Source organism: Lontra canadensis, unplaced genomic scaffold, assembly GCF_010015895.1.
Source record: "Lontra canadensis isolate GAN:19392208 unplaced genomic scaffold, GSC_riverotter_1.0 scaffold63, whole genome shotgun sequence".
Taxonomy (NCBI): Eukaryota; Metazoa; Chordata; class Mammalia; order Carnivora; family Mustelidae; genus Lontra; species Lontra canadensis.
In genome coordinates, this window is record NW_022631057.1 from 7,728,273 (window position 1) to 7,755,756 (window position 27,484).

The window sequence follows — 27,484 nt, forward strand, 5'->3', positions numbered from 1 at the left end:
TGAGCTCCTGGGCCCTTCTCCCCTCCTCTCTGGCCCCTCCTTCAGGAGCTCGGAGCCCCACGGTCCTCACTCTGCCCAGGAGTAACCCCTCGGCCTCACCCTCACCACCTGTCTCCCTAGGGACAAAGGCTCTCGTTTCTCTGGTTCCATGGCGGATTCTGTCTTAAGAAGAGACCATATGATGATAAAACCCATAGATTTTATGGAATAACTGACCAAGCAGACTGTCAAATCTCAAGTATTTTCAGTTTTAAAAATAGAGCTTTCCTTAATCTAACAGCATGAGTCCCTAATGGTGAGAACCTCACAGGGACTATATTTGTTGGGGACACCTGCCCGATGCCTACATTTTACTATTTGGCCTACGATTTGGACGGGTCCTAGTGTAGTCTCCCAGGAGGTCAACGGAGGTCAGCACTTGGGAAGATCGGACTGTGGTGGCACAGCTGGACTGGTCCCCACTCTCCTTCCTCCTGAGGAGGGGTCTGAGGGACATGGGGGAGTGCCCCAGGGAGCCCAGATGGCCTGGTGGCTGTCGGTCCTCCTACATGCCACACCTCCTCACTTGTCAGACGATCCAAGCCTTAGATGACCTGTTGCAAGCTCTCGTAATGGAGGGTCTGGACCCCAGCATGGCATTACTACAGGACTTCCTGGAGGTAAGTGTCAAAATCAGCCACACTGGAGCCCAGTGTTAAATCTGGTCTTTTGGTGGGGGGAAAGACAAGGAATATTAAGACAATCGGTGTGTGTGTGGGGGTCTTTCTAGCCCAGAGGTCCTTGGCTCTCAAACCTCTCAAGCATCACAGTGACTTGGACACCACTTCTCGTATTGCCCTCTCTCTGTCTTTAGAGCCTTTCCAATATTCGTAGTGACAACACACTGTCATCTCGCTGGGGTGAAGCGGAATTGGGAAAATAGCTGAGTCACTTGAAACCAACTTTCCTCAACATGATGATGATGCCTGAGGATAATATAATTTTGGATAAAACATGACATGGGACTACCAATATGGAGACAGGATCACCTGGGTGTCTTTAAAAAAAAAAACTGGGGGGCGCCTAGGTGGCTCAGTCATTAAGTGTCTGCCTTTGGCTCAGGTCATGATTCCAGGGTCCTGGGATTGAGCCTCGAATCGGGGTCCCTGCTGAGCTTCTCCCTCTCCCACTCCCCCTGCTTGTGTTCTCTCTCTCACTGTGTCTCTCTCTATCAAATAAAGAAAATATTTTAAAAAAGCAATCAACCAAACAAAGAAGACCCCAAAAAAACAAAAAAACTTTGATGAGGACCATATCTAGAGAGGAAACCTATCCATATTGGGATTCGTGACACGGTTTTTTTGGAAGGTCTCATTTCTGGTACATTTGTTGAGAAGCATTTCTGTGCTTTCTGAGTACCTGCACTGTAAGTGGACTAGGATACACATTATTATAATTTGAGTTTCTAGGGAACAAAGATGCAGAGCTTTGGTTCTCCATCAGGATGGGGTCCTCAGGAAATCCACTACGGGGGTCCTCATTATTCAAAAGTAAATGGTGCTCTTCAAAGGGACCACTTGAAATTGTTTCTAAAACTTCATTTATTGATTTATCTCGATAACTGAAATTAAAATGATGAAAGTAAGATTTTTACATGCAACAACATTTAGATTATATTTGCTACCTTGAGTTAATTCTGAAACAAAAAAATTCAGACACAATTTTTCCTACAAAAACTATATGATCGAATAATACCTCATTTATTTCATATTAGACTTTGCTCAGTGGGATCAGAAAGAGGGTTAATTTTGAAAAAAATATTTAAGGTCCATTTACTTTTTTGAAGGACGCCCCTCTCTCTCTCTCTCTCTTTCTTTTTTTTTTTTGCCTTGTTTTTCCCCCCATATTTTTATTAAGGCATAATTTACATACAGTATAATGTCCCCTCTTAGTCTGTAGTTCCGTGATTTTTTTTTACAAACTCAGCCATATCTACACAACTAGACTCAAGCTACAGAGCTGTTCTACCATCCCCCCACATCCCCTCATGACTCTGGAGTCAACCCCTCTGTCCATCCCAACCCCTGACAGTAGATGATCTGTTCTTCTCTTCGGCATATGAGCTGCCAGAGCGAGCACCTGTTTGTCTTTCTGGCAGTTGGGAGGTAGATTCAAAGCAAGGAGGGATGAGGGCAGTGTTCCCATGGAAGACACTGGTGCTGTCCCTATGCTGCCTTTCCAGATCATCTTGCCTTGGTTAACACTGTCAGAGAAAGTGCACGAACAGACCCGGGCCTTGGGCACCATCGCCCGGATGCTGAGGTTTATTTGCAATTTCCCGGAGCTGTCGGTGAGTGCCTGGGGTTGGGGGGGACCGACCCCTGGGCCTTGCCTCTCTGAACGTGGGCCACCTGGCAAAGCCTGAGTCTCGGCAGGGCTGAGCGCCTTATTTATTGGTCTATTTATTTAGTGTGAGTGCCTTTTCTGCTTCTATGGCATAGTGCCCTTAGCTAGTAAACTCTATTGTGCAGACATAGCTCAGTCTCGGTGGGAGACCTTGGCCTGGAGAGCTGGGTTGGGCCCGTAGCTTTCGGTCGGCTGACATATTTGAGGTGTCTGACTGCCCTGTTTCCCTGGGTGTTGATTCGGAATGCTCCCCGACTCCAGGACAGAGTGTGGAGTTGGTGGGGCCAGGGGCCACACACAAGCACGTACCTTAGTGATGCGGGAAGAAAGGGCAGGTTGGAGGGGGACGACGGTCATGGTGGGGAGGAGCTCCTTGCGGGATGGCGGGGAGGTAAGTTTCCTCTTCCTGGCAGGACATGATGGAGTTCTCCATGAGTGGGAAGCTAATTGGCATCTTAGGCCTGTTCTGCATGAACGCCGACTATGAGATCAGCACAGGGGCCTCGGAGGCATTGCATTACTTGTTCAAAATCCTCGTGCTTCATAGAAGTAAGTGATACGAGCTGGGCCGTTGCATGGCTGCCGCTGTGGGGACCCTCTGAGTGACAGGAGCAAACCAGTATGGGTCCCTGAGTGCCTACCTTGTGTCTGGCACAGGGGAGGGCAGTTCTCTCCTGCAGGGGCACTGAAGTAAACAGGCTTTATCTAAAAGAACACCAAAGCCATGCTGATGCAACACCCTGTTTTAAAAAGATTCTAGAAGATCCTTGGAAAAAAGGGGGAGCTAGGTTCACAGCCCCCCATGAGATCCCATCACTCCTGCTGGGTGTCTGACTGAGAAAATGGGCATCCTTTCGCAGGGAACAAACTTGGGAATCTTTGTTCTAGACCTTCTCTGCCCCAGAAAAAAAAACAAAGATACAGACAGCCACGCACACTTAGAGAGGTGCTAGAGGGATTTGCAAGTATGCCCTAATGGGAGTTTCAGAAACCTTGGCTTTTTATGATTCATTAAAATGTGCTTCCTGTTTTGCTCAGCTGTCAGGGTGAGGGGTGGGGACAGTCTACATCGTGGCATGGGTACAGGAACAGCAGGGCCAGTGGACCAGACCGTGTCCCCAGAGACAGTCTCCCTCCACCCATCAGCCTGGCACTAGGGAGCTCTCCCCATTCTGCTGGGCAAACCTTACTCCGCCTGTTGAATCCTGTTGATCTCTGAGGTTTGGAGGGGAAGGTAGGGAGGGTGTGTTGCTTTATCCCTGTTAAGGCCCTGCCCTGTAATTGTTGTTTTTGGACCGATTGTTGTTTTTGGACCGGAGGTGTGAAACAGAAGACAGAGGTCGTCCTGAAGGACTTGCAGAAGCATTTCCGGGGAGGATGGTTTGCCAACATGCAGAGTCTCACTATGGTAACCCTTGCCTTCCACCGTGTGTGGGGTGCCCAGATGGGGAGCGTCCAGAGGGAAGAGAAAGATGGCTGAGTAGCGATTACGGAGGGCCTGGCTGGGACCACAGAGGACTGCCACCCTGACACAGGGAACGACCTCTAAAATTTAAGATCTCATGGACAGCATGCTGGAGGGATAAGGCCCACTTCCTAGCTTCACTTGAGTTGACTGAAGCTGGAGGGTCATTGAGAGAGTTTGTAAAATAGGGGCACATCCCCCACCATCCCCCACCCACAGACTGCACTCCTGGCCCTTTAGCTGTGGCCTAGCTTTAATTCTATAGGCGTATTGCTGGTCTTAGCAATGGTGTCTCCAAGCTTAGTCTACTTCAGCCATGGCAGCTAGATATCCAAGAATCCTTCTTCCTTCTTTCCCTCCCCTCACGTTCCACATCCAGTTCCATCCCCTGTCTGTCCATTGTCATCCTGGATGGGAAGAGATTTCATCCAAGCTGCCCCGGCGCCACCGCCGCTCTTCTGACTCTGTCCACTACCAGTCTTGGGCCTCCTGCCCATCACCCTGTTTCTGACCGTGCTCCTCACCACACCATTTTCTGCACTGTCCTCAGAGATTTCTCAAACACACATATCATCATATTATTCCCCTTCGGACTTTGCCCAGATTCTCCATTGTTCTTATCCTAAAGGCCTAACCTCACACAGCCAGGGAGGCCTGGCCCAATGTGGCTCCTGCCCAGCTCCCTCGCCTCATCTTGTCTGGATTCCCCTTCCCCACCTGGTTCAGGTTCCCTGCAGGGCGGCCTGGCCCAATGTGGCTCCTGCCCAGCTCCCTCGCCTCATCTTGTCTGGATTCCCCTTCCCCACCTGGTTCAGGTTCCTTGCAGGGCACAGTGACTGGACTGAACTCCTCTCTCTCCAGGACTTTGTATAGTCTGTTCCCTGCCTGGAACTCTTTCCCCCATTTTCACCAAGTATGGACTTCAGAGGTACTTCTTCTAGGAAGACTCATCTAATCCTGCAAGTCTAGCTTCGGTGTCCCCACTGTGTCCCTTACTGGCATTTCTCACATGGCACCATGAATATCTATTTACCTGCCCTGACCAGACAGTAATTTCCTTGAGGGCAAAGGCAGGGGATGTCTTGTGTGTGGACTTCCTCCCCAGCTCCCGGCATAGAACCAGGCAGAGTCGGGACTCTTTTTCTTATTTGGGTGAATAAGCGTCCCTGGGGTGTGTAGATCCAGAGACACGAGGCACACCTGGTATAGACCACAGTAGTCACTATTTCCCTTGGAATGCTGTCAACTCACCACACATCAGAACTCATTTCCAAATGGGATCACCTAATTACATTCCAAATCCAAAACAGAAAAGCCTTTTCATTGTTCTCTTGTACCGTGTTGTCTGGACCCTTGTTCTTACCTGGGGATCCTGGCCTCACACCATAGAATAACCAGATACGGACCAGGGGTATCTCCACTGGACCCAGGTTGACTGGTCTCTTTGGAGTCCGGGAGTTTTGTGCAGTCCCAGAGTGGGATGCTGACATTGCAGAGACAACTGTTGCTCCTCTTTCGTCAGTTCTTCCGGAAGTACCTGACCCCTGAAGAGAGAGCAGATGTGCTAATGGTGTCAATGGAGGCCATGACCAGTGCCAACAGGAAAGACGCCTTCGGGGCTTCCAAGATGCTAAAAATGATCCTGAAGTACTCTATGCCAGAAATTGGGAAGGTACCAGCTCTGAAGGGCTTAATGGTTCAAGGTCAATTGAAGATTCTTCCTCTCTGTTTTGGATCTTGTTCTGTTTTATTTCCTACTGGTTGGGGTTTAAGGAATTGAAATCCTGTAACTCAGAGAAGAAAAAGTTAAATGAGGAGTTGTTTGCAATTGTGTGAAAGGCCCTTCCACGGGAAAGGATGCCTTTCCATGGGAAAAGATGCCTTTCCATGGAAAAAGATACCTCCACATCTACCAGAAAGGGAAGAATAGAGTCAAATCTATAGCAGGAGACTACTGTGGGGTCCCAGGACCAAGAGAGAACTGTTATCCCTTCTATTTCCCAACAGTATGTTAGGTCTGTGGGTGCCTTCTTCATTCAGGTTGGAGAATGTACAGTCAAGACAGAGATCAGTCTATCTATCTATTGATCAATCTATCCATCTATCTATTGATCTATCAATCTATCTCATATATCTGTATTTCATATATACATATGAATTTATGAGACATTGACATGAATCAGAGATGGAATACAGTGGCTCTTTTGTCAGAGGTGGGACTGGTTCTCCATGAAATCAAGATAGCATAGTTTATCTTTGTCCCTTAGTATCCCATTTTTTAAAAAGATTTATTTATTTACTTAATTGACAGAGATCACAAGTAGGTAGAGAGGCAGGCAGAGAGAGGAGGAAGCAGGCTCCCTGCTGAGCAGAGAGACTGATGTGGGGCTTGATCTCAGGACCCTGGGATCATGACCTGAGCTGAAGGCAGAGGCTTTAACCCACTGAGCCACTCAGGCACCCTTAATATCCCATTTTTAAAGGTCTTATGGATTGATAGATTTACTCTCATCTCATTGGCCTAACCTACTCCTCTATCTTGGTCATGACATCTCTACAATAGGTCCAGTTATTATCTCAAGTCTTAGCCTTGCCACCCTCTCTGGCCTGGAGAGCCATCTGAATGCCTCAGAGAAGACCAGGAGTAAGCTCTTTGAGCTGAAGGCCACCCCCAATGTCAACCACTGCAACCTCCCACTCAATGCCTGTAACCCCTTCTGGAACATTCCTGACTCTTGAATAGTCAGACTTTCCTGAAAGCATTTTTGGGAAGCTCATGACCTTAAACAATAACTCATTCTAATTTGTGAATCACTTTCATTATTAGAAAGTTCTACCTTATTGTGAGCTGAAATATTCATCTCCACAGCTTCTAGTCCTTGGCCCAAGTTTGCATTTTGGATTTATGCAGAAATCAATTAATATTCAGGTTTTATTAAAACTGGGTGCCATGCACTCTGCTAGCCTTCCTTGTTCACATGTTATTCTACTGAATTCTTACAGCAGGTCTGCAAGGAAGGAACGGTTTTCTTTTTAGAAATGGGGAAAAGGCTCAAGGAGGCTAAGAGCCTTAGTAACTGAAGTTTCTTGAACACTTCTTGTGTAATGGACACTGTTCCAACCAATGTAGGTGTATTAGCTCAGAGCCATTGAGGTGGGTAAAGTTGTTCTCATTTTCTATATGAGGAAGTAATGCACAGAGAGGATGAAAAACTTGCCAAGGTCACACAACTGGTAAGCAAGGAAGTAAAGTTCAAATTCAGGCAGTGTGACTCCAGAGCCTGTGCTGTTCACCAGTAGGCACCCTGCTGAGTGCACATGGCTAGTAAACCATAAGGCCTGAGCCCTGGCCTTCCCCTATAATAGGCTTGATGTCTCCTATCCCCACATCTCTGAGTTACTCATCCCAAGACACTTGCTTCATTCCTCATGACATGGTTTCCAGGCATGACTTGAGTGACCCTTCCCTGCTGCTCTTTATTTTGTCCCTCTTAAAATATGGGGGACAGGAGAGCCCCCAGCCACACAGGTGTGGCCAGACCAGAGTTGGGCACTGACGGCTGGGGACTGGTTTGCATCGGTGTGGGACTATACACACACTTTACACGGAAGGTGCCTGGTTACGTGCCTCTTGATCAGCTGGGTCTGCGTCCAGAATGAAACTTGCTCCTCCTTCCCCCACTTCAGGTGCCAGAAATCATCCAGTACATTTACCACAATGTGAACAACGTCACTGAAACCACAGCCCAAGGGACCATAGAGAAGATCCTTTACCTGCTGGCCCAGACCTACACTGATGAAGTTATCTTGACACTATTTAAGATGGAGGATCAGTCACAAAGGTAGGTGACCATCAATTCCACCCACCAGCCACCGACAGTCTTCTAATTTGCTTACTCTTAAAATGTACCCAATTTTTAATACAAGCAGGTTCCTTACTTATTTGGGGACAGGGTGATTGTCAAAGTAATATGGGCTTATTGCAGCAAATTTGAAAGCATGCAAAATTTTGAAAAAGTAAAAAAAAAAAGTCATATTGGTTATCACCAAGTATAATTTATAATGTCTACCTTTTATTTATTTTTATTTTTTAAAGATTTATTTATTTGAGAGAGAGAGACAGAGACAGAGAGCATGCGTGAGTGGGGGGGAGGGGCAGAAGGAGAGGGAAATAGAGAATCCCAGGCAGACTCAGGCAGACTCCCCACTGCACTACTGAGTGCAGAGCCCGGTGCAGGACTTGGTCCCGTGATCCTGATATCATGACCTGAGCTGAAATAAGAGTTGGCCACTTGACTGAACCTCTCAGGCACTCCTAATTTATCTACATTAAAAAAAAAATTTTTTTTAAAGATTTATTTATTTATTTATTTATTTGACAGCGAGAGAGATCACAAGTAGGCAGAGAGGCAGGCAGAGACAGGGAGAGGGGGAAGCAAGCTCCCTGCTCAGCAGAGAGCCCAATGTGGGGCTCGATCCCGGGACCCTGGGATCATGACCTGAGCTGAAGGCAGAAGCTTTAACCCACTGAGTCACCCAGGTGCCCTAAAAATGTTTTTTTTTTTTAAATGTATTATCAAGCTCATACTATACATACCAATTTGCATATTTTTCATTTAACATGTTATCATAGCATTTTCCTAAGTTAAAACCTTTCTGTAAACATAACTTAATGGCTGTATAATATTATATATTCTATAATACAATATTATATTGTATGAATCTACTACACTAGAATTTCCTTTTTTTAACTTAAAAGGTTTTTTAACTTACATGTAGTAAAATTCACCCTTTGGCCATACAAGTCTATAAGTTTTCTCAAATGTACAGTCGCAGTCATCACCCCCGTTATCAAGATAGAGAACTTTTCCATCCCCAACCAAAATTCCCCTGTACTACCCATCTGGAGTCAACTCCCTTCTCCAAACCCAACCCCTGGCAACCACTGTCTGTTTTCTATCCCTCTCATTGAGCCTTTACCAGAATATGGTAAAGAGATTCATATAGCACAAATCATACAGTACAAAACAGAATCATGCTTTTGAATCTGGCTCCTTCCACCCTGCATGAGGCATTTGGGATTCATCCAATAGTCTTGGGGTGCCTGGGTGGCTCAGTGGGTAAAGCCTCTGCCTTCGGCTCAGGTCAAGCCCTGCATTGGACTCTCTGCTCGGCAGGGAGCCTGCTTCCCCCCATTTCTCTCTCTGCCTATTTGTGATCTCTGTCCATCAAATAAATAAATAAAATCTTTAAAAGAATAGTTGAATAGTCTTATATGGATATCCCACAGGGCTTTTTTTTTTTAAATCCATTTACCTTTTAGGTGGTTTCCAATTTTTGATAATTATAATGCTGCTATAAATATTTGTGTACAGTTTTTCTTTGTGTGGATATCAGCTTTCATTTTTCTTGATTAAATTCCTAGGAACTGCATTGCTGGGTAATATGGGAAGTATGTATGTTTGACTTGAAAAGAAACTGCCAGACCATTTCTCATGTGTAGATTTCCCATTCCCACCAGCAACATAGGGAAGTTCACACTTGGTATTTACACTGAAAAAAAAAAAAAATTAGTCATTCTACCAAGTGTGTAGTGGCATCTCATTGTCATTTTAATTTACATTGCCCTAATTTATTTATTTAAAAAAATTTTTAAAGGTTTTACTTATTTATTTGACTGAGAGAGAGATCATAAGTAGGCAGAGAGGCAGGCAAAGAGGGGGGTGCGGGGAAAGCAGGTCCCTGCTGAGCAGGGAGCCTGATGCAGGGCTTGATCCCAGGACCCTGAGATCATGATCTGAGCTGAAGGCAGAGGCTTAACCCACTGAGCCACCCAGGTGCCCTTGCCCTAATTTAATTGCCGCAAATGATGTTGAGCCTGATTTCATGTTTTTACTTGCCATCCGCAGAACTTCTTTGTTCAAGTATCCAAATCTCATACTCCTTTCTTAATTGAGATGTTTGTCTTCTTATCATTGAGTTTTGACAGTCCTTTATATATTCTGGCTATAAGTCTTTTTGCCAGTTATACGATTTTCAAATATTTCTCTCATTTTGTGGATTATTTTTCATTCTCTGGAGTGTCTTTGGCAAAGTTCTAAATTTGATGAAGTCCATTTTATCTTTTTTTTTTCCTGCTATGGATTGTGTTTAAGGTCACAGATTTTCTCCCATGTTTTCTTCTAGGAGGTTTGCACTTTTATGTGTTATATGTAAGTGTGTGGTTCAGTTTTGGTTAATTTAGGTGTGAGGATCTGAGTCTAGGTTCAGCTTATTGCATATAAATATGTGAATCTAGAGTTTCATTTCTTGGAAGTTTTTAAACTATGGATTCAATTTATTCAGCAGGCGTAGGGCCATTCAGATTATCTATGTCTTCTTCAGTGAGTGTTGTTAGTCATGTGTTTCAAGGAATTGGTCTATTTCATCTAAGTTATCTTATTTATGATCAAGGAGTAGGTCATAGTATTCTTTCATTAACTTTGAATGTCACTAATGATTTCCCCTCTTTCATTACTGATATTGGTACTTTGTGTCTTCTCTTTGCGTTTTGGTCAGTTTGCTGACCAAAAGCAGTTTGCTAATGTTATCGATGATTTCTAACAACCAGCTTTTATTTATCTTTCCCTCTGTTGTTTTTCTGCTTCCATTTTATTTATTTCTGCTCTTGATAATTTCCTTTGTTCTGCTTGTTTTGAATTTAATTGGTCATCTTTTTATAGTTTCTTAAGGTGGAAACATAGATTAGTGATTTGAGAATTTTTTTTTTCTTAAAGAGTTTATTTATTTGACAGGCCGATCACAAGTAGGCAGAGAGGCAGGCAGAGGGAGAGAAGGAAGCAGGCTCCCCACTGAGCAGAGAGCCCGATGCAGAGCTCCATCCCAGGACCCTGAGATCATGACCTGAGCTGAAGGCAGAGGCTTAACCCACTGAGCCACCCAGGCACCCCTGATTTGAGAACTTTAAAAAAAAAAAAATCTTAATATGATGAATTTCCCTCTAAGCATAGCTTTAGCTGCATCCAACAATTTTTGATATGTTGTATTTTCATTTTCATTCAGTTCAAAAATCTTTTCTAAGATTCTACTTAGAAGTGTTGTTTAATTTACAAATACTTGATAATTTTCCAGATATCTTTCTGCTATTGATTTCCAGTGTAAGTCCATTATGGCTAGAAAACATATTTTATGTGATTTCTATTCTTTAAAATCTGCTAATGTTGCTTTTATAGCTCAGAATGACCACATATATTTTGGTGAATGGTTCAAAAGTGTCCCAAAAGAATATGCATCCTGTTGTTGGGGGGAGTGTTCTATAAATTAGGTCTAATTGGTTGATAGTATTGTTCAAGACTTTAATATCCTTGCTGATTTTGTCTACTTAGTCTTTCAATTCCTGAGAAAGGAGTGTTGAAATCTCTAAGTATAATTATGGATTTGTCTATTTGTTCCTTCAGTCCTACCACTTTTTACTTCATATATTTTGTTAGGTGTAAACACATTTAGGATTTCTACATCTTGATGAATTGACTCTTTTAACATTAGTTAATGTCCCTCTTCAAACTAGTAGTATTCACTGTCCTAAACTTTACTTTGTTTAACATTAATATGGCTAGTTTTTCTTTCCTTTGATTTGCCTTTGCATGGAATATCTTTTTTCATTCTTTTATTATTTTATCTATAATGGGTTTTTTGTATACAGCATATAGTTGGGTCCTGTATTTTTATCTGATTTAACTATCTCTACCTTTCAGTTGGTATGTTTAGACAATTACATTTAATGTAATTAATGATGTGGTTAGATTTTTTAAAATTTTATTGAGCTAGAGTTGACATACATCACTGTATAAATTTCAGTTGTACAATATAATGGTTTGACTTACATATATTTTGAAATGATTACTGTAGTAAGTTTGGTTAGCATCATCATCTCATACAGAAAAAAAAAAAGAGAAAGCAAAAAAATTTTTTTTTCCTTGTAATGAGAATGGATATATAGATAGGTTGGATTTAAGTCTACCACTTTATGATCTGTTTTCAGTTTGTCTCCTCTGTGTTTTGTCCCAATGTTCTCGATTTTAGTGGGTCTTAGGATTCTTAATATACCTAAATTTTCATAGTCTATGTAAAGTTGATATTTTACAACTTCAAGAAAATGTTGAAGCTTTCAGCATACCAGTTCCTTTTCCTTCCCTACTTTGTCTCTCAGTTATGATATGTATTATATCTAGCACATTAAAGAAACACACCAAAAAATGTCACAGTTTTTGCTTTCAATCATCATACTTATTTTTAAACTTGAGAGAAAAACAGTCCATTACATTTACCCCAATATTTACCCATTTTTTTTGCTCTTCCTTCATTATTGAAGTTCCAAGTTTTCTTCTGATAAAATTTCTCCTCAGCTTGAAAAACTTCTTGTAGCATGTCATTCAGAACAGGTCTGCAGGTGACAAATTCCCTTAGTTTTTTCATCTGGGAATGGCTTGATTTTACCTTAATTTCTAAAGAATATTTTTATTGGATATAGAATTCTCAGTTGATAGCTTTTCTCCCCCCTTATCACTTTAAATATGTTATTCCATTGTCTTCTGGACTGTATGGTCTCTTATGAGAAATCTGCAATAATTCAAACAATTTTTCCAATATGCAATGTGCTATTTTTTTCCTCGCTGCTTTCAATATTTTTTTAAAAGATTTTATTTATTTATTTGACAGAGAGAAATCACAAGTAGGCAGAGGCAGGCAGAGAGAGAGAAGAGGAAGCAGGCTCCCAGCTGAGCAGAAAGCCTGATGCGGCGTTTGATCCCAGGACCCTGGGATCATGACCTGAGCTGAAGGCAGAGGCTTTAACCCACTGAGCCACCCAGGTGCCCCACAAGATTTTTTTTTTTAATCTTGGTTTTTGGAAGTTTGATTATGTTGTGTCAGGGCATGGTTTGATTATGTTGTGTCAGGGCATGTGTCAGGGCATGGTTTCTTTGAGTTTATTCTGTTTGAGCTTCACTGAACTTCTTGAGTCTGGTATTACACCAAATTTGGGGGCATTTTAAACCGTTATTTCTTCAGATACAATTTCTGCACCAGTATCTTTCTTCTCTGAGATTCTAATGACATGAATATTAGACTTTTTTTTAAAAGATTTTATTTATTTATTTGACAGACAGAGATCACAAGTAGGCAGAGAGGCAGGCGGGCAGGGCGGGGAAGCAGGCTCCCTGCTGAGCAGACAGCCCCATGTGGGACTTGATCCCAGGACCCTGGGATCATGACCTGACTGAAGGCAGAGGCTTTAACCCACTAAGCCACCCAGGTACCCCGAATATTTGACTTTTTGATGGTGTCTCACAACTACCTGAAACCCTGTTAATTTTTTTTATTTGTTTTTTTCAGATTGTGTAATTTTTGTTAACATAGCTGCAAGTTCACAAACTCTTTTCTCTATCATCTCCAATTTCCTATTGGTCCCAGACAGTTAATTTTTATTTCAGGTATTTTATTTTTCAATTCTAAAATTCCTGTTTCATACTGTTTGTTTTTTTTTAAATCACTTTTAATAGTTTTGCTAAGAACATCTATCTTTTCATTCATCCCAACAGTGTTCATCTTTACCTCATGGAACACGTTTAAAATGTCTACATAAAGTCTTTATCTGGGGGAAAAAAAATGTCTTCAGTTGCTAATTTCAACATCTTGGTAACCTCAGGATTGGCATCTGTTGATTATTTTTTCCCTTGAGAATTGATCACATTATCCTGTTCTTTGTATGTCAAGTAAATTTGGATTGTAGTCTGGACATTTTTAATATGATGTTTTGAGGCTCTTGGTCTTATTAAATTCTCCTGAATATATATATATATATATATATATTGGGTTTACACGTAGACCCTTGCTTCTCAAGGGTCATTTAGGTCCACCCTGTGCATGTGTAGCTCAGGAGTGATCCCAGAACTTACTTATGTGTTGGCTCATTTACAGAATTAGGAATGTCTCTGTCTCTCACTCTCTCTTTGGATTTCTCCCACCTTCTGGCTTCCAGTAACACCTCTTCCAAGTCCTCTATCTAGAAAGTTGGGTTTTCTCTCACAATTTACTGCTTGTGCCAATACAACTGTACAACAGGGTCCATGTTTAGGGCAGTAACATGAGAACAGAGGTAGAGAGAAAAGGGGTTTCTCTCTTCCACACACACACATACATGTCCTCTGGGGCATAAGTTCCCTGTGTTCTTGCAGTTGCCACCTCCATTTCCACCACAAGTGGGCTTCTGGAGTCATCCTCAGACAGGGTTAGGAGAGGAAAGAGATGAAGATTCTACCCATTCTCTCATAAAATCACAAGTCCTAGGGTCCCTTTTCCCAGACCTTCTGCCAGAATGAGAGAGTTTTACTCAGATTTTGTGTCATGTGCCTGCTGCTTAGTTTAACACCAAGACAAGCTTCAGGTCAAAGTTGGGAGATGAAAGAGAAAAGAAATCTGGGAAACTCATCCAGTAAGAGTTGCTTTTTAAATTGATGCTTTCTGGGGTGCCTGGGTGGCTCAGTAGTTAAATGTTTGCCTTCAGTTCAGGTCATGATCCCAGGACCCTGGGATCGAGCCCCGAATTGGGCTCCGTGCTCTTCAGGGGACCTGCTTCTCCCTCCCCAACTCCCCTGCTTGTGTTCCCTTTCTGCCTGTCTCTCTCTCTGTCAAATAAATAAAAGTCTTTAAAAATATGTTGCTTTCTTCCCCAATCCATCTGCTGTTAATAATTTTCAAAAACAAGTAGTTGGTTTTCATAATTGACCCGTGTTTTTTGCATCAGTCAGGGGAAGTGAGGGAAAGGAATGTGTTTGCTTGGTCTCGGCCAGCACAGCACTGAAAGAAAATCATTTCTTTGTAAAGAAATTAAGAGGGGCGCCTGGGTGGCTCAGTGGGTCAAGCCTCTGCCTTTAGCTCCGGTCATGATCTCAGGGTCCTGGGATCGAGCCCCGCATCGGACTCTCTGCTCGGCGGGGAGCCTGCTTCTCCCTCTCTCTGCCTGCCTCTCTGCCTACTTGCGATCTCCATCTGTCAAATAAATAAATAAAACCTTAAAAAAAAGAAATTAAGAAAATTAAGAGAACCTTAATCTTAGGGAAATTGAGATTTTAATGTCTAATAAGTATCAGGGAGGTAAGGAGAGCTTGGACAAGGCAATAGAGAGGACACTGCAGGAGGCTCTTCTGACTGATCTGCAGCTTTGAAGTATGGCCTAAGAGATTCTGTCATATCAGGCTCACAGGTCAAGTGAACATCTCTGGGTCTAGCTCTGTGTGAGAGGACAGAGGATGGGGAGGTCTGGAGATGATGACGGTGAAAGGAGAAAAAGAGGGGCTAGAACACTGGGCAAAGGAGCTCAGAATCCCTTTCCCTGGAAGCCCTGTGGAATCAATGGAAGGTGACCATGTTGGTGGGGTTCTGCCTCTACAGAGTGGTTCATAAGCCCTGGGAAATCCTGGCATCATTCCCCAAAGGCTATGAAGTGATCATGGAATTTCTGATGCAGAAACTGACTCCATACCAGAAATCAAAGGAACAGGAGACCAGCCACGGGATGGAGATCTCTCCATTGATTGTATGGAGGGGCCCATAGAGGGTGCTGGGTGCTGGGTGGGGAGCCTCCTGGTGTCCTGCCCCACGCTGTCTTGAGCTCTTGGGGCTTATCCCTTTTCCATATCCATGTTTGGTTGAACATCCTAATGACAGAGTCTTATGGTGGGTGGAGGGAGGGTTTTCTAGTTGTCTCTGCCTTGTAGGGTGACAGAAGAACTAGCTTCTCCGTCTCCCTCGGTGAGCTTAGGTAAGACAAACACCCCAGCATGCCTTAACTCTCCAAGCCTATGAGAGAATAAAACCACCACCACAATGATGAGACTATTCTAACATTCTAGAAATTTCTCCTTATTTTCTTGGCTCACAATAATTCAGTTTTGACTTGCTCTGGCAGCGTGGGCTTTTCTTGGCCAGGCCATCATGGTGATAGGTTATGAGCAGAGATTTCATGGGGACAAGACCTGAGACATGAAGTCGATGATGCTCTTGCTCTCCTCCCCACCCTCAGGCCACCAGGGCCATCCAAGAGCTCCTGCTTGAACCGAGTCGGCGGATGGAGATTCATACCTTCTTCTCCTCCCTGTTTATGGCCTTGCTCTTCCGGATCTCCTTTCTCGTGCTTGAAGGGGACACGGACATCCAGGATGAGCAGCATATAACCGGATGGATGGACCCTGTCAGGTACCTTTGGCCTCTGGGCCAGAGTTCCTAGTGACTGTGCTCCAGGCCCATCTGGCAGCCATGTCTGGTTATTCCCCTACTACTTGCCTGCCCTGGTCCCAGGCTGCTGGTTTGGGACACCCTTGTCACACCTCCCGTGTAGGGCACAGAGTGTGCTCCCCATTCATCATTTCAACAAGTCTTACTGGACTTTTTAGAAAAGGCTCTTTATTTCTGACTTCCTGAGCTGATGCCAAGATTCTGTACCCAAGTGAAATCAGTATAACGGATAAAACAGCGCCTCTGAGCTCTACTCTCCACCTTCTGTGGACTTCCTGCACCACCTCAGGGACCCCCACATCTCTCTTGGCCTTGGTTTCTCATTTGTGAAATGTTAGCCCGGGTCTCTCAGGGCTGTGCCACTACCAGTGGTTCATGATTTGCATAGACAGGCAGGTGCAGGTGAGGGAGAGGAGCACAGATGGTGGGGAGGACTTCCGGTCTGCTTTCTGCCTTTTCTCCAGTTGCAGCATAGAGGCCCTGAAGACCTTGATGCTAAGTACCGGGTATGGAGACCACGTGTCTTATGTTCAGAAACTTGGGGGCTGGGAGCTGCTCAGCAGTCCTGAAAGACACTATGAGGGGGTCACTCTGCTGGCCAGGTAGGCCTCACTCTTGTCCCTGGCCAGACGACCTCCCATCCTGTTGGTTCTCTCCTGGGGCCCAGGCCTGCTCCTGAGCTCTCTACTCTCATCGGCAGGACCATGGTCATCAAGAACTGTTGGCACAACCGCCCCATCTTCAGTTTCATCATCAGCATGCTCCAAGACCTGAACTACACGAATCACTTAACGGCCTTCGTGTTCATGACGGAAGTGAGTGGTTTTTGGTGGGAGGAGGGCGGGTGAGAGTGGTTCCTCTGGAAGGCAGCTCTACCCAAGGGACACCTCCAGGGATGGCTGGTGGAGGAAGGGTGGCCTACTTCACTGTGGCTCCCTGTCCCATAGAAGGGCCGGGGGACACGGTTAATGACAGTTAGGCACCTTGAGTCACAGGCTTGGAAAGTACCTGATGCAATTCCTCCTTGAATCTTAAGGCAGCTTAGCTCTGTCCCAACCTCATGGGAAGTCCTAGATCTTTCCTTCAGCCACCTTGACCTTCATTAGCCTTTGAAGTGAATCTTTACTCAGTACTACTGATTGACTCAATGTATTTCAGCCATTTGACATAAAAAAAGGTGTAGAAAATTTAGAACATGTGAAAACGAACTTTAAAAATTATAAAACCATTAATGGGCACAATACCCGGGGGAAACAACTTTTAGGTTTTGGCCTGTTTGGAGGGGGGCTTGTGTGTGTGTGTATTTCTGTGTGTGTGTGTGTGTGTGTGTGTGTGTGTGTGTGTGTGTTTCATATCTAACATCATTCTCCACTAATACTGTATCTTGCTCTCTTTAAGCATCTTCAAACATAAATTATAATGGTAATGTAATATTTCATCACAAAGAAGTTCTATAATTTATTGGACATTTTTTTCTGGTTTTACTATTTATAATTTTACTATTTACTATTATAAATAACACTGTAGGGGACATTTCTGTGCAAAAGACTTTGCCCATATTCCAGATTATTTCTTTAAATGTTGACTATAAGTAGAAGCGTTAATTGAAAAAAAATATGAATGTCTTCTAGGATTTTTTTACATTAATGCCAAATTATTTTCCAGTAAAATTGTGCCAAATTATTCTTCCACCAGCAGTGTCTGGGAAAGTTTTGGGATTTTTTGGCTCACTGTAGCTTTAAGTAGGCTCCCTTCAAGATTCAAGCCACCTGATTTTTTTTTTTTAACATGGAGCAGGACTACATTAGACCATGACAGAAGACAATGCAGGGCTGATACTGGAATCTAAGCAGATATTGCCCTGACCTGGGTTGTAGGCCGTGGTCTTGCTGGAAGGTGCCCATGGCCGTGAGCAAGTACACGTGCACTGGCAAGGGGTGCTGGTATACGCATTCAAGGATGATGTTGTGTTGGCAGAACCCCTGCTAGGGATGTGAGAAACACAGCTAGGATCGACATCCGCTCTAGAAGCTCCCCCAAACGCATAAAACCCAACTGAAGCAAGGGGGCGTGTGGATAGCAATTATTCATCTGCTACCGTTACTGGATTTGCAGGCTGAGCAGCTTGGAGGGAGGCGTTGGCAGGCAGGGGAGAAGGCTGAGACTGCACCAAAGGAGATGAGGGAGCCTTGCTCCGAGCTGTTCACCCCAGAGCCAGTTTTAAAGTGGAGAACCAATGGGGTTTTATGTAGCAGCTAAGACAACTGAGCACAACTTATAAACAAGAGGCACGAGCTCGAAATGCTTTCTAATATTTCACAGCCCCTTGCAACGTCCCTGTTTCCTTACCTGAGGATGACCCCAAGTAGAAACACTAAAAACGGGGCCATGTACTTTCCTTCAGGGCGTTCAAGGAACAGGTGAGCTCACTGACACTGATTTTCACGGCAATTCTGAAAAAGACGTTAATATCTCTGTTTTGTAGAGGATGAAACTGAAGCTCAGAGTTTGAGAACCATTCTGGGCTAGCGCGTAAATTACGCGGGTCCCTGGGGGCTGTCAGTCAAAGACAGGTGGAAATGCCGCTGTGTCCATGGGAACGTTTTTGCCAGTAGAATCGCACCCACGAACACAGACATACATTTGTTCGTGTATGCACACACACAAAAGCAAGTTCCTCTGGTTTAAACGTATCTGATTCGCTTTTTTGTCTTTTAAAATTTTTATTTCAAATGACATAGAGACCCACATAAATTTTACGTAAATATACAAATGAAATCACGTTGTGCTATTTTTTTAAATTGTAGCCTTAAAAAAAAATCTTTCCTATTTTTGCTTCTATCCCTTCTGCTGTATCATTTCTACCTGCCACCTCTTCCTCTCCGAGGTATTTCAGAGGCAAGCAACCAAATATGTATCCTTCCATGTTTTTCTCCATGGTCAAATAAGCTATACACAGCTATGGATAAATATCTGGGTGCATTTCTTACTTTTCTCCTCTACAGCTCCCCTCATCAAAGATGCCTGAGGAAAACCTGTAGAATGGATGAATGACTTCTGGAATGATGGAGTGTGAAGTTATCTCTCAAATATGCTTTGGCCTCTTTATCTGTCCTTCCAAATCCTTAGGAACATCTCTCTCTTTTTTTTAGATTATTTATTTATTTAGATTATTTATTTATTTATTTGAGAGAGAGAGAGAGAGAGCATGAGAAGAAAGAAGGTCAGAGAGAGAAACAGATTCCCCAATGGAGCTGGGAGCCCGATGTGGAACTCGATCCCAGGACTCCGAGATCATGACCTGAGCTGAAGGCCGTCACCCAACCAATGGAGCCACCCAAGCGCCCCAAGAACATTTCTTTATAAATAGAAACCTAGATTCAAGGTCACTGGGAATTTTTGTTCTCCTTGGCCATCATTTCAGTTTTCTTGGTCTTCTTTTGCCAGCTGCTCCGGTGCCCAGGGGTGGCGGCCATAGCAAATGAAGCCACTCTCCGCATCTTGGCAAACTGGTTCCAACATGAGGAGCCCACCATGGTGAAGCTCTTACTGCGGATGGTGGTGATCTTTGCAAAGCACGGGAACATGGTAAGATGGAGTGGGGGTCAAGGGTATGCTCTCAAGAGATCTTGTCACCCAGAGAAGCAAGTGAAAGGCCTGGAGTTCTGGTGTGTCGTTATAGATGAGGTAGACCACACTCTTGGGACTGGGCGGAGGGACCCTCCTGAAGCCAGCACTGGATACAGGGGTTGAGGACCTGAGCCATTCATGCTCAAAAGAGGAGGTTTTCCCACGGGTCATTTCGGAGTTAAGGCCAACCCAATTCCAAGAGCCCAGGCCATCCAGGGACGCTAAGGGCAATGGAGCTGAGAACTTCTGGGTATAGTGGGAGGAGGGCTCTCCTCTGCCTTCTCCCCTTTTCCCATGAGGACAGAAGTCCTCCTGGGCAGCTCCCCACCGACGGCCACCCATTTACCAGCCCCGTCCCCGTCCCAGGATGAAACGGGGTAGAGTGTCGCAGTTCTGGCTTTCATTTGTGGAGCCTCTTGAATAGAAATGCGAGTCCCTTGACGTGGCAAGAGTCGTTCCCTAGACGCCTCCTTTCCTGAGCAGCCGTCACTCTGCAGGTGCGACAGCTCCGTGTCCTCCAGCCCTATGTGCTGAACTGCTGCTACTCCCTGAACAGCGACATCGTCACGGAGACATTCGCGGTGCTCAAGTGTCTCACGCAGCTCCTCAGCTGGCGGCAGAACGCCTCTTTCTTCGTTCAGCTCTCCTTCACGCTTGGGCCCTTCTTTGAGGAGGTGAAGCCCTTAGAGGGGTCATTTACCTTCTCTGGGCGTCCAAGGGAAATGGGCAGAATTATCTGGAAAGGCCCCTGTCGCCTGAATGGGAGGCTGTTCTGGAAAGGTCTGCTTGTGTATGTCCTCTTGGGTAATGGCTGTGAAAGGCGGGAGACGTATCGAGAGCAGACAACAGTGACCAGGGAGAACGAGGATGTGGTAGGATCACAGCAGATCACCGGGGAAGGAAGTGTGCATGGCAGCGTGTGCTGGGAGTGGGAGCTCAGGGGCCACCCGTCCCCACTGGGTGGACACAACTGGAGGTGTCTTCTCTGTGTCTGTGTGTGTCTTCTCCCCCAGGAGTCAGAGCACCTGCGCCTGATGGCCTTTGAGACCTACAGGTTTGTCTTGGCTAAGGTCAAGAGGAGAGTGCTTGTCTTCCCCTTGAAGCACCAGGTCCTCAACTTGATAGTCCCCCTCGTGCTCCACCTGGAGGATGTGAATGTCAGCGTGGCTCAGGTGAGAGGCCGTGCCGGAGCCCGGTCTTCTGTCGCCGGTCACGGGAGGTAGATGCTAACAGGTGTTAAGCGCTAAGGAAGGGGCTGTAGCGAAATTGAAAGATGCTGGAGGAGTCGCTCTTTCTCTGACCTTGGAGAGTTGCAGGGAGGGGCCGGGTGTGACCAGATGCTTGCACCAGGGGTTTCTCTGGCTCTCTCCAACTGGCCACCAGCACACCATGGAACGCCCTGGGTGGGAAGACTCCAAGGGGGAAAATCGCAGCGTCTGGCACAGTGCCTCTCTCCAGTTCTCTGCCCTTGGCCTTCCCTCCAAGTTGTTCCTGGCATACTCCCTTGCGCTGAATTGAGAACAGCCCCCACTACCACCCCCAGCAACAGCACAGAGGTTCCCATGAGGTAGGACAGACAGCCTGGCATTGGTCCATGTTTTGGGGGGCCAGGGATGTGAATGGCAGCTGGGGAAAGTTGGAGAGTGGCTGATGCGGTTGGTAACAGGACGCTGGGTTTCCAGATGAGGCCACTTTGCCATGGCAAGGCCTCTGTTGGGCAAAGGTGCCGAAGCTGCTGGAAGACTTTGGGGAAATCTGTTTCACAGAGTCTGTTTTGAGGTGTGGGAAGCCATGCTGTGGGTGCACGAGGCTGGGACGTGGAGAATTTCCCAGCAGCTGGGAAAGTCATTACAAGCAGGCGTCTTGACCTGCTTATTAGTGGGAAACAGTTGTAGGCACAGCCAAGCTGCCTTGAGGACCCTGACTCTCCCTGCACCCCTGGGTCCATCTGGGTTCACTGGAGTCTTCCCTCCCTCCAGGACTGGACTCACTGCCACCTGTCTCCCCTCCTCGTGCCCTTCTGTGTCTCCTCCCCGCCCTGTCCCCATAGCTCCTCATGCTGGGCCTTCCTGTCTCTCCAGATCTGCCGGCCTGCGCTCTGCCACACGGCCGTCATACTGGGCTGGTCAAGGCTCAAAGTGATTTTTGCCGAGAAAGATGTATGGACTATCGTCAGAGCCCTGGTAAGGCAGCAGCTCCCTCATCATCCTGCTCCATGCAGGGAGGATGGGGTGGCTGACAGTCTGTTTCCTGAGCTGTCTGGGGTTTGCTACAGTTCAACAATGAGGGGCTCAGTGAGCACCTGCTTTGTGCCCAGCACCTGACCCTGGTTCCTGCCCTCCCATTGCTCCCTGTCTAAGTTGGGGAACTCGACACCCAACTAGACAAATTCAGAACTAAAACAGAGGAATGTACTTCATAGCACAAAGGAAGGGTGCCCAGCCCAGTCTGGGAGTTGAAGGAAGGCTTCCTGGAGGAGATGTCATGTGTGAGGAAGGGAAATGGAAAACAGGATATCACTTAGGCAAAGAGAAGGTCTCAGGAGTGCAGGCTGAGGTGCTGCTGCACCCAGGGATCATAGCAAAGCCCTCACTATGTTCCAGGGCCTTTGCATAGGTCGTTTTCTGTAATTTGATCCTGAGAAATAAGGGCAGAAGAGCCTGGTGTGGAGGGAGCTATTAGTGGTTTGGAATCATGCGAGCACAAGCAGAAAACTCAAATGCCTACAAGGCCATGAAGAGAACATTAATCAGACAAGCAAACTGGGTGGCCCTGGAGGGGAATTGAAGATCCTGGGGTCCGGTGAGGGCGGTGCCTCTCAGCACGCTCAGACACCAGACAGCCTTGTTCTAGTTCATTCTCAGTAACTCCTCCTTTACTATCCTGAAATGAAATTCACGTATATCCCAAAATTAATATAATGCCCTAATCCAAAGGAGAAATGAACATAATTTTAAATCAAATAATGTGTAAGTATGTATGTAACACAATATAACATAAATGACATAACTACATGACATGATATGCTATAACATGACATAATGGAAAGTGATAAAAACATAAGATAAATAATAGATGGGAGGACCTGGGACCCACTCCTCTGGAGGACACGATGAAGTGGTTGACTCCTTGACCCTCTCTGTGGAACCTCTTTGACCTGACCTCTTACAAATGTGGAATGGTACTGGGCTGCTGTGTTGGGGACTCCAATGCCATGAGAATTGTGGCCCTTGATGGTGGGACTTCCAGAGCGATGGACAATGTTTGGTGAAAGGCTACACGGAATGAAGTGCAGTTTTTCTTTGCTTCATATTGTAGATGCATCTCCAGGAAACCCAGTGTGTGTTTGAACTGTGAAAAAAATATTCTGTGTCTATGTAAAAGACAGGGTCAGGTTCTGGGCCCAGATAATTAGAAATAGAGTTTTTGATACAAATATGCAGTGGGACATTAGAAATTAGGATACTCCCTCTCATCATTTTGCCCACCAAAACATCCCCCCAGTTCTACAATTCCCCTGGGACAGTATGGTTCCCAGCTGAGAGGACCTATTGAAAACCAACCTGAAAGAAAGAAAGAAAGAAAGAAAGAGAAAACCAACCTATTGGGTCTATGATATAGAGTGGGCTCAGTGTTGCTTGATTTTCCACTTTGTTAAGACAAGCAGGAGATCCTGATTTTAAGTGAAATTTGCCACATTTTCTTGGCAAATAATTTACAATATATGTGTGGGGCAAATGAAAAAATCTGCAGGCTGGTTTTGGCTCATGAACTGGAGGTGTGCAGTCTTGGCATGGGAAGCAGGAAGCAGGAGCTGGGGCTGTACTGTGCAGTGAGGGCTTGGGCACAATAAGGAGCAGGACTTCACACTATAGGCAGCAGGGAGCCACAGAAGTGCTCTAAGGAAGCGGTACCATGGTTGGAGAGCTGTGTGCTTTAGACAGATAAGCTGTTGCAGATTGGAGGATAAGTTCACGTGGGACAGGACTGTGGTCCGTGGTTGAGAGGATCCAGGGAGAGAAGATGAGGTCATGAAGACAAAGACATGGAGGGATTAGCCAGGACTGGAGAGCTAATTGATGTGGAGTGTGAAGGTAAAGGTCAACTCTTGGGTTTCTGACTTAGGTGAATGCTATGCTGGTGTCACAGACTGGGGTCAGGTATACAGAGGGAGGAGCAGGGTTGAGAGGAAGATAGTGGCTTGATTTTGTACATGTCAAGTTTGTAGAGCTGGGGAGATCTATCCCACTGGAAATAGATATAATCACCGAATCACTGAGGCTTGAAGAACAGAGCCGCACCGGAGATATGGATATGTGGACCCTGAGCTCAGGGGAATTGCATAGCGGGAGAAGCATCTGGTTTGACATCAGGATCCCAGGAAACCTCGGTTCCAAGTTTCCCATGGAAGAGACCAGAAAAGGAAACCAGGCCAAGAAACAGAAGGGGAACAAGAAGAGAGGAGGGTGGTGGTCCCTCAGGCAGAAGACAGGTTCAGGAGGTGATGAGAGGTCAGCAGTGGGTGGTGACTGTAGCGGGAGTGGACATGAGTGTTGGCTTTGGACCACGGAAGCCAGGTCTGGATCAGCGGGGTGGTGCAAGGAGACCAGGGTGCCAGAATCCAAGGGTTTCTCAGGGTAATCTGGAACCTGGGGGAGATAAGCAGCGGGTGGGGCTCTGCCTTCATACCCCCTTCGACAGGAGCAGTCCCCCTTCTGTTGGTTCAGAACCTGAGATTTCCTGTGAGGATTTTTATTTGAAGAAGAGTTGTGCTACCAAAAAGGTTTGACAAACCATGAATGTAGCCTCCTCATTTGAGAACTCAGGCTGCAGTGTAAAGAGGGAGTAGGAGAGTCACTGGAAAGGACGCATAGGAGATGGGGTTAGGTATTTGCAAAAGGCAGAACATGTCATCCCCCAGAACCTTCAAGGCAGGGCGTCTGGATGAACGCAGAAGTGGGTGCCCCTAGACAGGGAAAGGAAGGTATTAAAACAATTACATGTGGCCACGCTAGGCTCTGTTTAAATAGAAGGGTGTAGATATAATTGATTCTATTGTAGCCTAGAGCAGATGACCTTGAGATGGAAGATTTTAAGCCAAGACGTACATAAACAATATTGAAACAACTAGGTTCACTCCCCTATGGTTGGCAGTAGGAGGAATGTGTGAGTGAACGATTGGAGTAAATCTTTTGGAAAGAGGTCCCCCTGTCAATCCAGGAAGGCTTCATGGAGGAAATAAGACTTCAGGAGCTCCCATCCCTTCAGAGTGGGAGGGGATGGGTGATGTTGCATTTTTAAAAATAATTTATTTTTTTAAGTCATCTCTATACTTAACGGGGGCTCAAACTCGTGACCCCAAGATCAAGAATTGCATGCTCCCCCAGTGAACCAGTTAGGCACCTCTAGAACATTCCAATCAGGTTTTGCACTGAGAGGATGTCTCCAGACTGTGTGAGGGGGGCAGAAGAACTGGCGGTGGGCACCTTACCTAAACCAGCTCGTCTTCCTGCAGCTAAAGCAGAAGGCAAGCAAGGCCCCCTGGTTTCTGAAGCAGTGTGTGGCCTTCTTCAAGAGCCCACAGGCCCCCATCCGCCAGACAGCAGTACGGTTTGCAGGTACCCTTTCTCTCTTCTTGGAGCCACTGTGTCCTTGTCCTGGCATCCTTCAAGCAGCCTGAGGACTTGGGGCACAAGGGTATAAGGGCCCGAGCTAACCCTGGAGGGTGGAGGGGCTCCCTGTGCAGCCCCCAGGACCATTCTGACGATAGTCCACGTACTCCCCACCCATCCCCTCTGCCCCTCCTGCTCCTCCCCCTGCAGCAGGCTCCTGGGTGGGTTGGGTGACCTTTCCTACAGCGGAATGGGCCTCGTCCAGCAAGGCTCCCAAGGGGCAGGGCGTCAGGGTGTGGGTCCTGCTCTACTATGATGCTCGGAGGCTGGTGAGGACTGCTTCCAGTCACCCCAAGGAAAAGTGTCCTTAGAGCTGAGGCATCCCCTCCCCCTCCCCCAGCCCGATTTGCCGATGACCCTCGGAGGAGCAGGGGAATTAATTTCTCCTTGTGCGAAAAGTCTGGACAAGGCCAGTTAGGGGAAGCGAGAGAAAACAAGGAAGGGTGTGTTTTGGGAAGAAACAGAAGAGCAGGTCCAGCCGGGGTCCTGTGGTCCTTTGTGGGCCCCTGAAGTGCTCTGTGCGCTCCCATAGGCCAGATCATCCAAACCCTCGACAGGAGAGAGGTCGGTGATATCGGTGATATCGAGGACGAATATGCAGGTGAGTGGGAACCCAGGCGCAGCTCCTTGCAGCTTTTAAGGGCATCACTGTTAGCGGGGAAGTCTCAGAAATGAGGGAAGATGGGCACGTGGCAGGCAAAAATGAACCTTGGAAAGAATGAAGAGGGAGGCTTGCCTTTAAGGCCTCTGGCTTTGGGGCGTCAGCCAGAGCCCCCTGCCCCTCATTTTCCATCACTGACTGACCCTCACCCCCGCTGAACTCCAAGCTGTTCAGCAGCCAGGACTGTTGCTAGAACTCTCGAGAGAAAGGCCATCCAACTTTTTCTCACCTGGGGAACACAAGGGTTCCCAGCCCTTCCTAGCCATTGTCCACACCTTCTCTGCCCGTCCCTCTGAGACCTGCCACCACCCCCAACTCCCCGCTAGTCCCTTTTCCTCTGTCTCGTCTCAAGCACCCTATCCCCGCACTGCTGCGTCCCCCGGGGCCGCCCAAATCTCTGCTGTGCTCTCTGAAGTCAGAGGACTTTGCTCGTAGCTATTCTCTGGAAAAGAGGAGGGCAGAGAGGGCAGGAGGGGGTTGGTGGAGGGGGCCGAGAAGGTTGGTTGTGGAGGCAGGACAAGAACAAGCCGGCCTCACATCTCCCTGAGCCTGGGGCAAGTATGTTCCCCTGCTTGTGGCTGAGAAGGGTGGCCTCCTGGCGGGGAATCTCACTCATATTTTAAAAGCCGCCAGTCCCTGTCCCGCTGCACTGCCCCTGTCTGCCAGCTGTGAGGGGCCCAGACCTGGCACCCAGCCCAGCAGCCTGACTTTGTTCCAAGCACCTTAGCAGTCTCCGTGTTGTAGCCCTAAGGTCCATGCAGGAAGACCCCGACCCCATGGTCAGCTGCCTCGCCACTCAGACCCTCTACATCCTGGAAGCCAAGGAGAAGCAGCTGGCCAACACCCCTACCTCCTGCTTCTGCAGCCGGAGGCCTTGAAAGGGCCACTCCTGAGCCTGCGTCCTTGGGACCTGCCCAGGGCGGCTGTGACTGTGACCACCGCGACAGGGGGGCCTGGCTCCCAAGCCCCACCCTAGAAGTGGCTGTGTGCCCCCGCAGACGCTTTGTAATAAAAGGAAGAAGCATGAACTTCTGTGGAGTTGATGTCTCCTGGCCTTTCCACTTTGTTCTGTGGGGCAGACCATTCGCCGTGGCCTGCCTACTTGGCGACGACCGTCTGGTCCAGGCTGGCCTCTCCCAGCTCCGTGGCCCCCACCATGCCCTTCGCCCACGTGACCAGTGATGGGAGGCTGGAGCGTGGAGACGCTGGCCATCAGCTTGAACTACAGACTGGGAGGAAAGGGCATGCTGTGACACGGGAGGTGTTCTAGACCTTAGTGGCGCTGGGCAGGCTCCCGGTGGCGAGCACGGAGTCCACTCTGGCAGCTTGAAGCAAGGCGGAGAGTGACAGGAGGGCGTTAGTCGGCTCATAAAATAT

General features: G+C 46.5%; 1 protein-coding gene across 1 annotated transcript; it reads left to right on the forward strand.

Moving 5' to 3' along the window:
• Positions 1-3,565: 3,565 nt before the first annotated feature.
• LOC116879679 (maestro heat-like repeat-containing protein family member 7) lies at positions 3,566-26,985 on the forward strand. Its single transcript, XM_032878073.1, has 15 exons — positions 3,566-3,605; positions 3,705-3,793; positions 5,373-5,522; positions 7,538-7,692; positions 15,302-15,446; positions 15,933-16,105; positions 16,609-16,746; positions 16,845-16,959; positions 19,592-19,732; positions 20,272-20,448; positions 20,788-20,946; positions 21,856-21,957; positions 25,290-25,392; positions 25,979-26,047; positions 26,852-26,985. Exons 2-15 carry the CDS (start codon positions 3,776-3,778, stop codon positions 26,983-26,985), a joined length of 1,779 nt encoding a protein of 592 aa, XP_032733964.1. The 5' UTR covers positions 3,566-3,605; positions 3,705-3,775.
• The last annotated feature ends 499 nt before the right edge of the window (positions 26,986-27,484 follow it).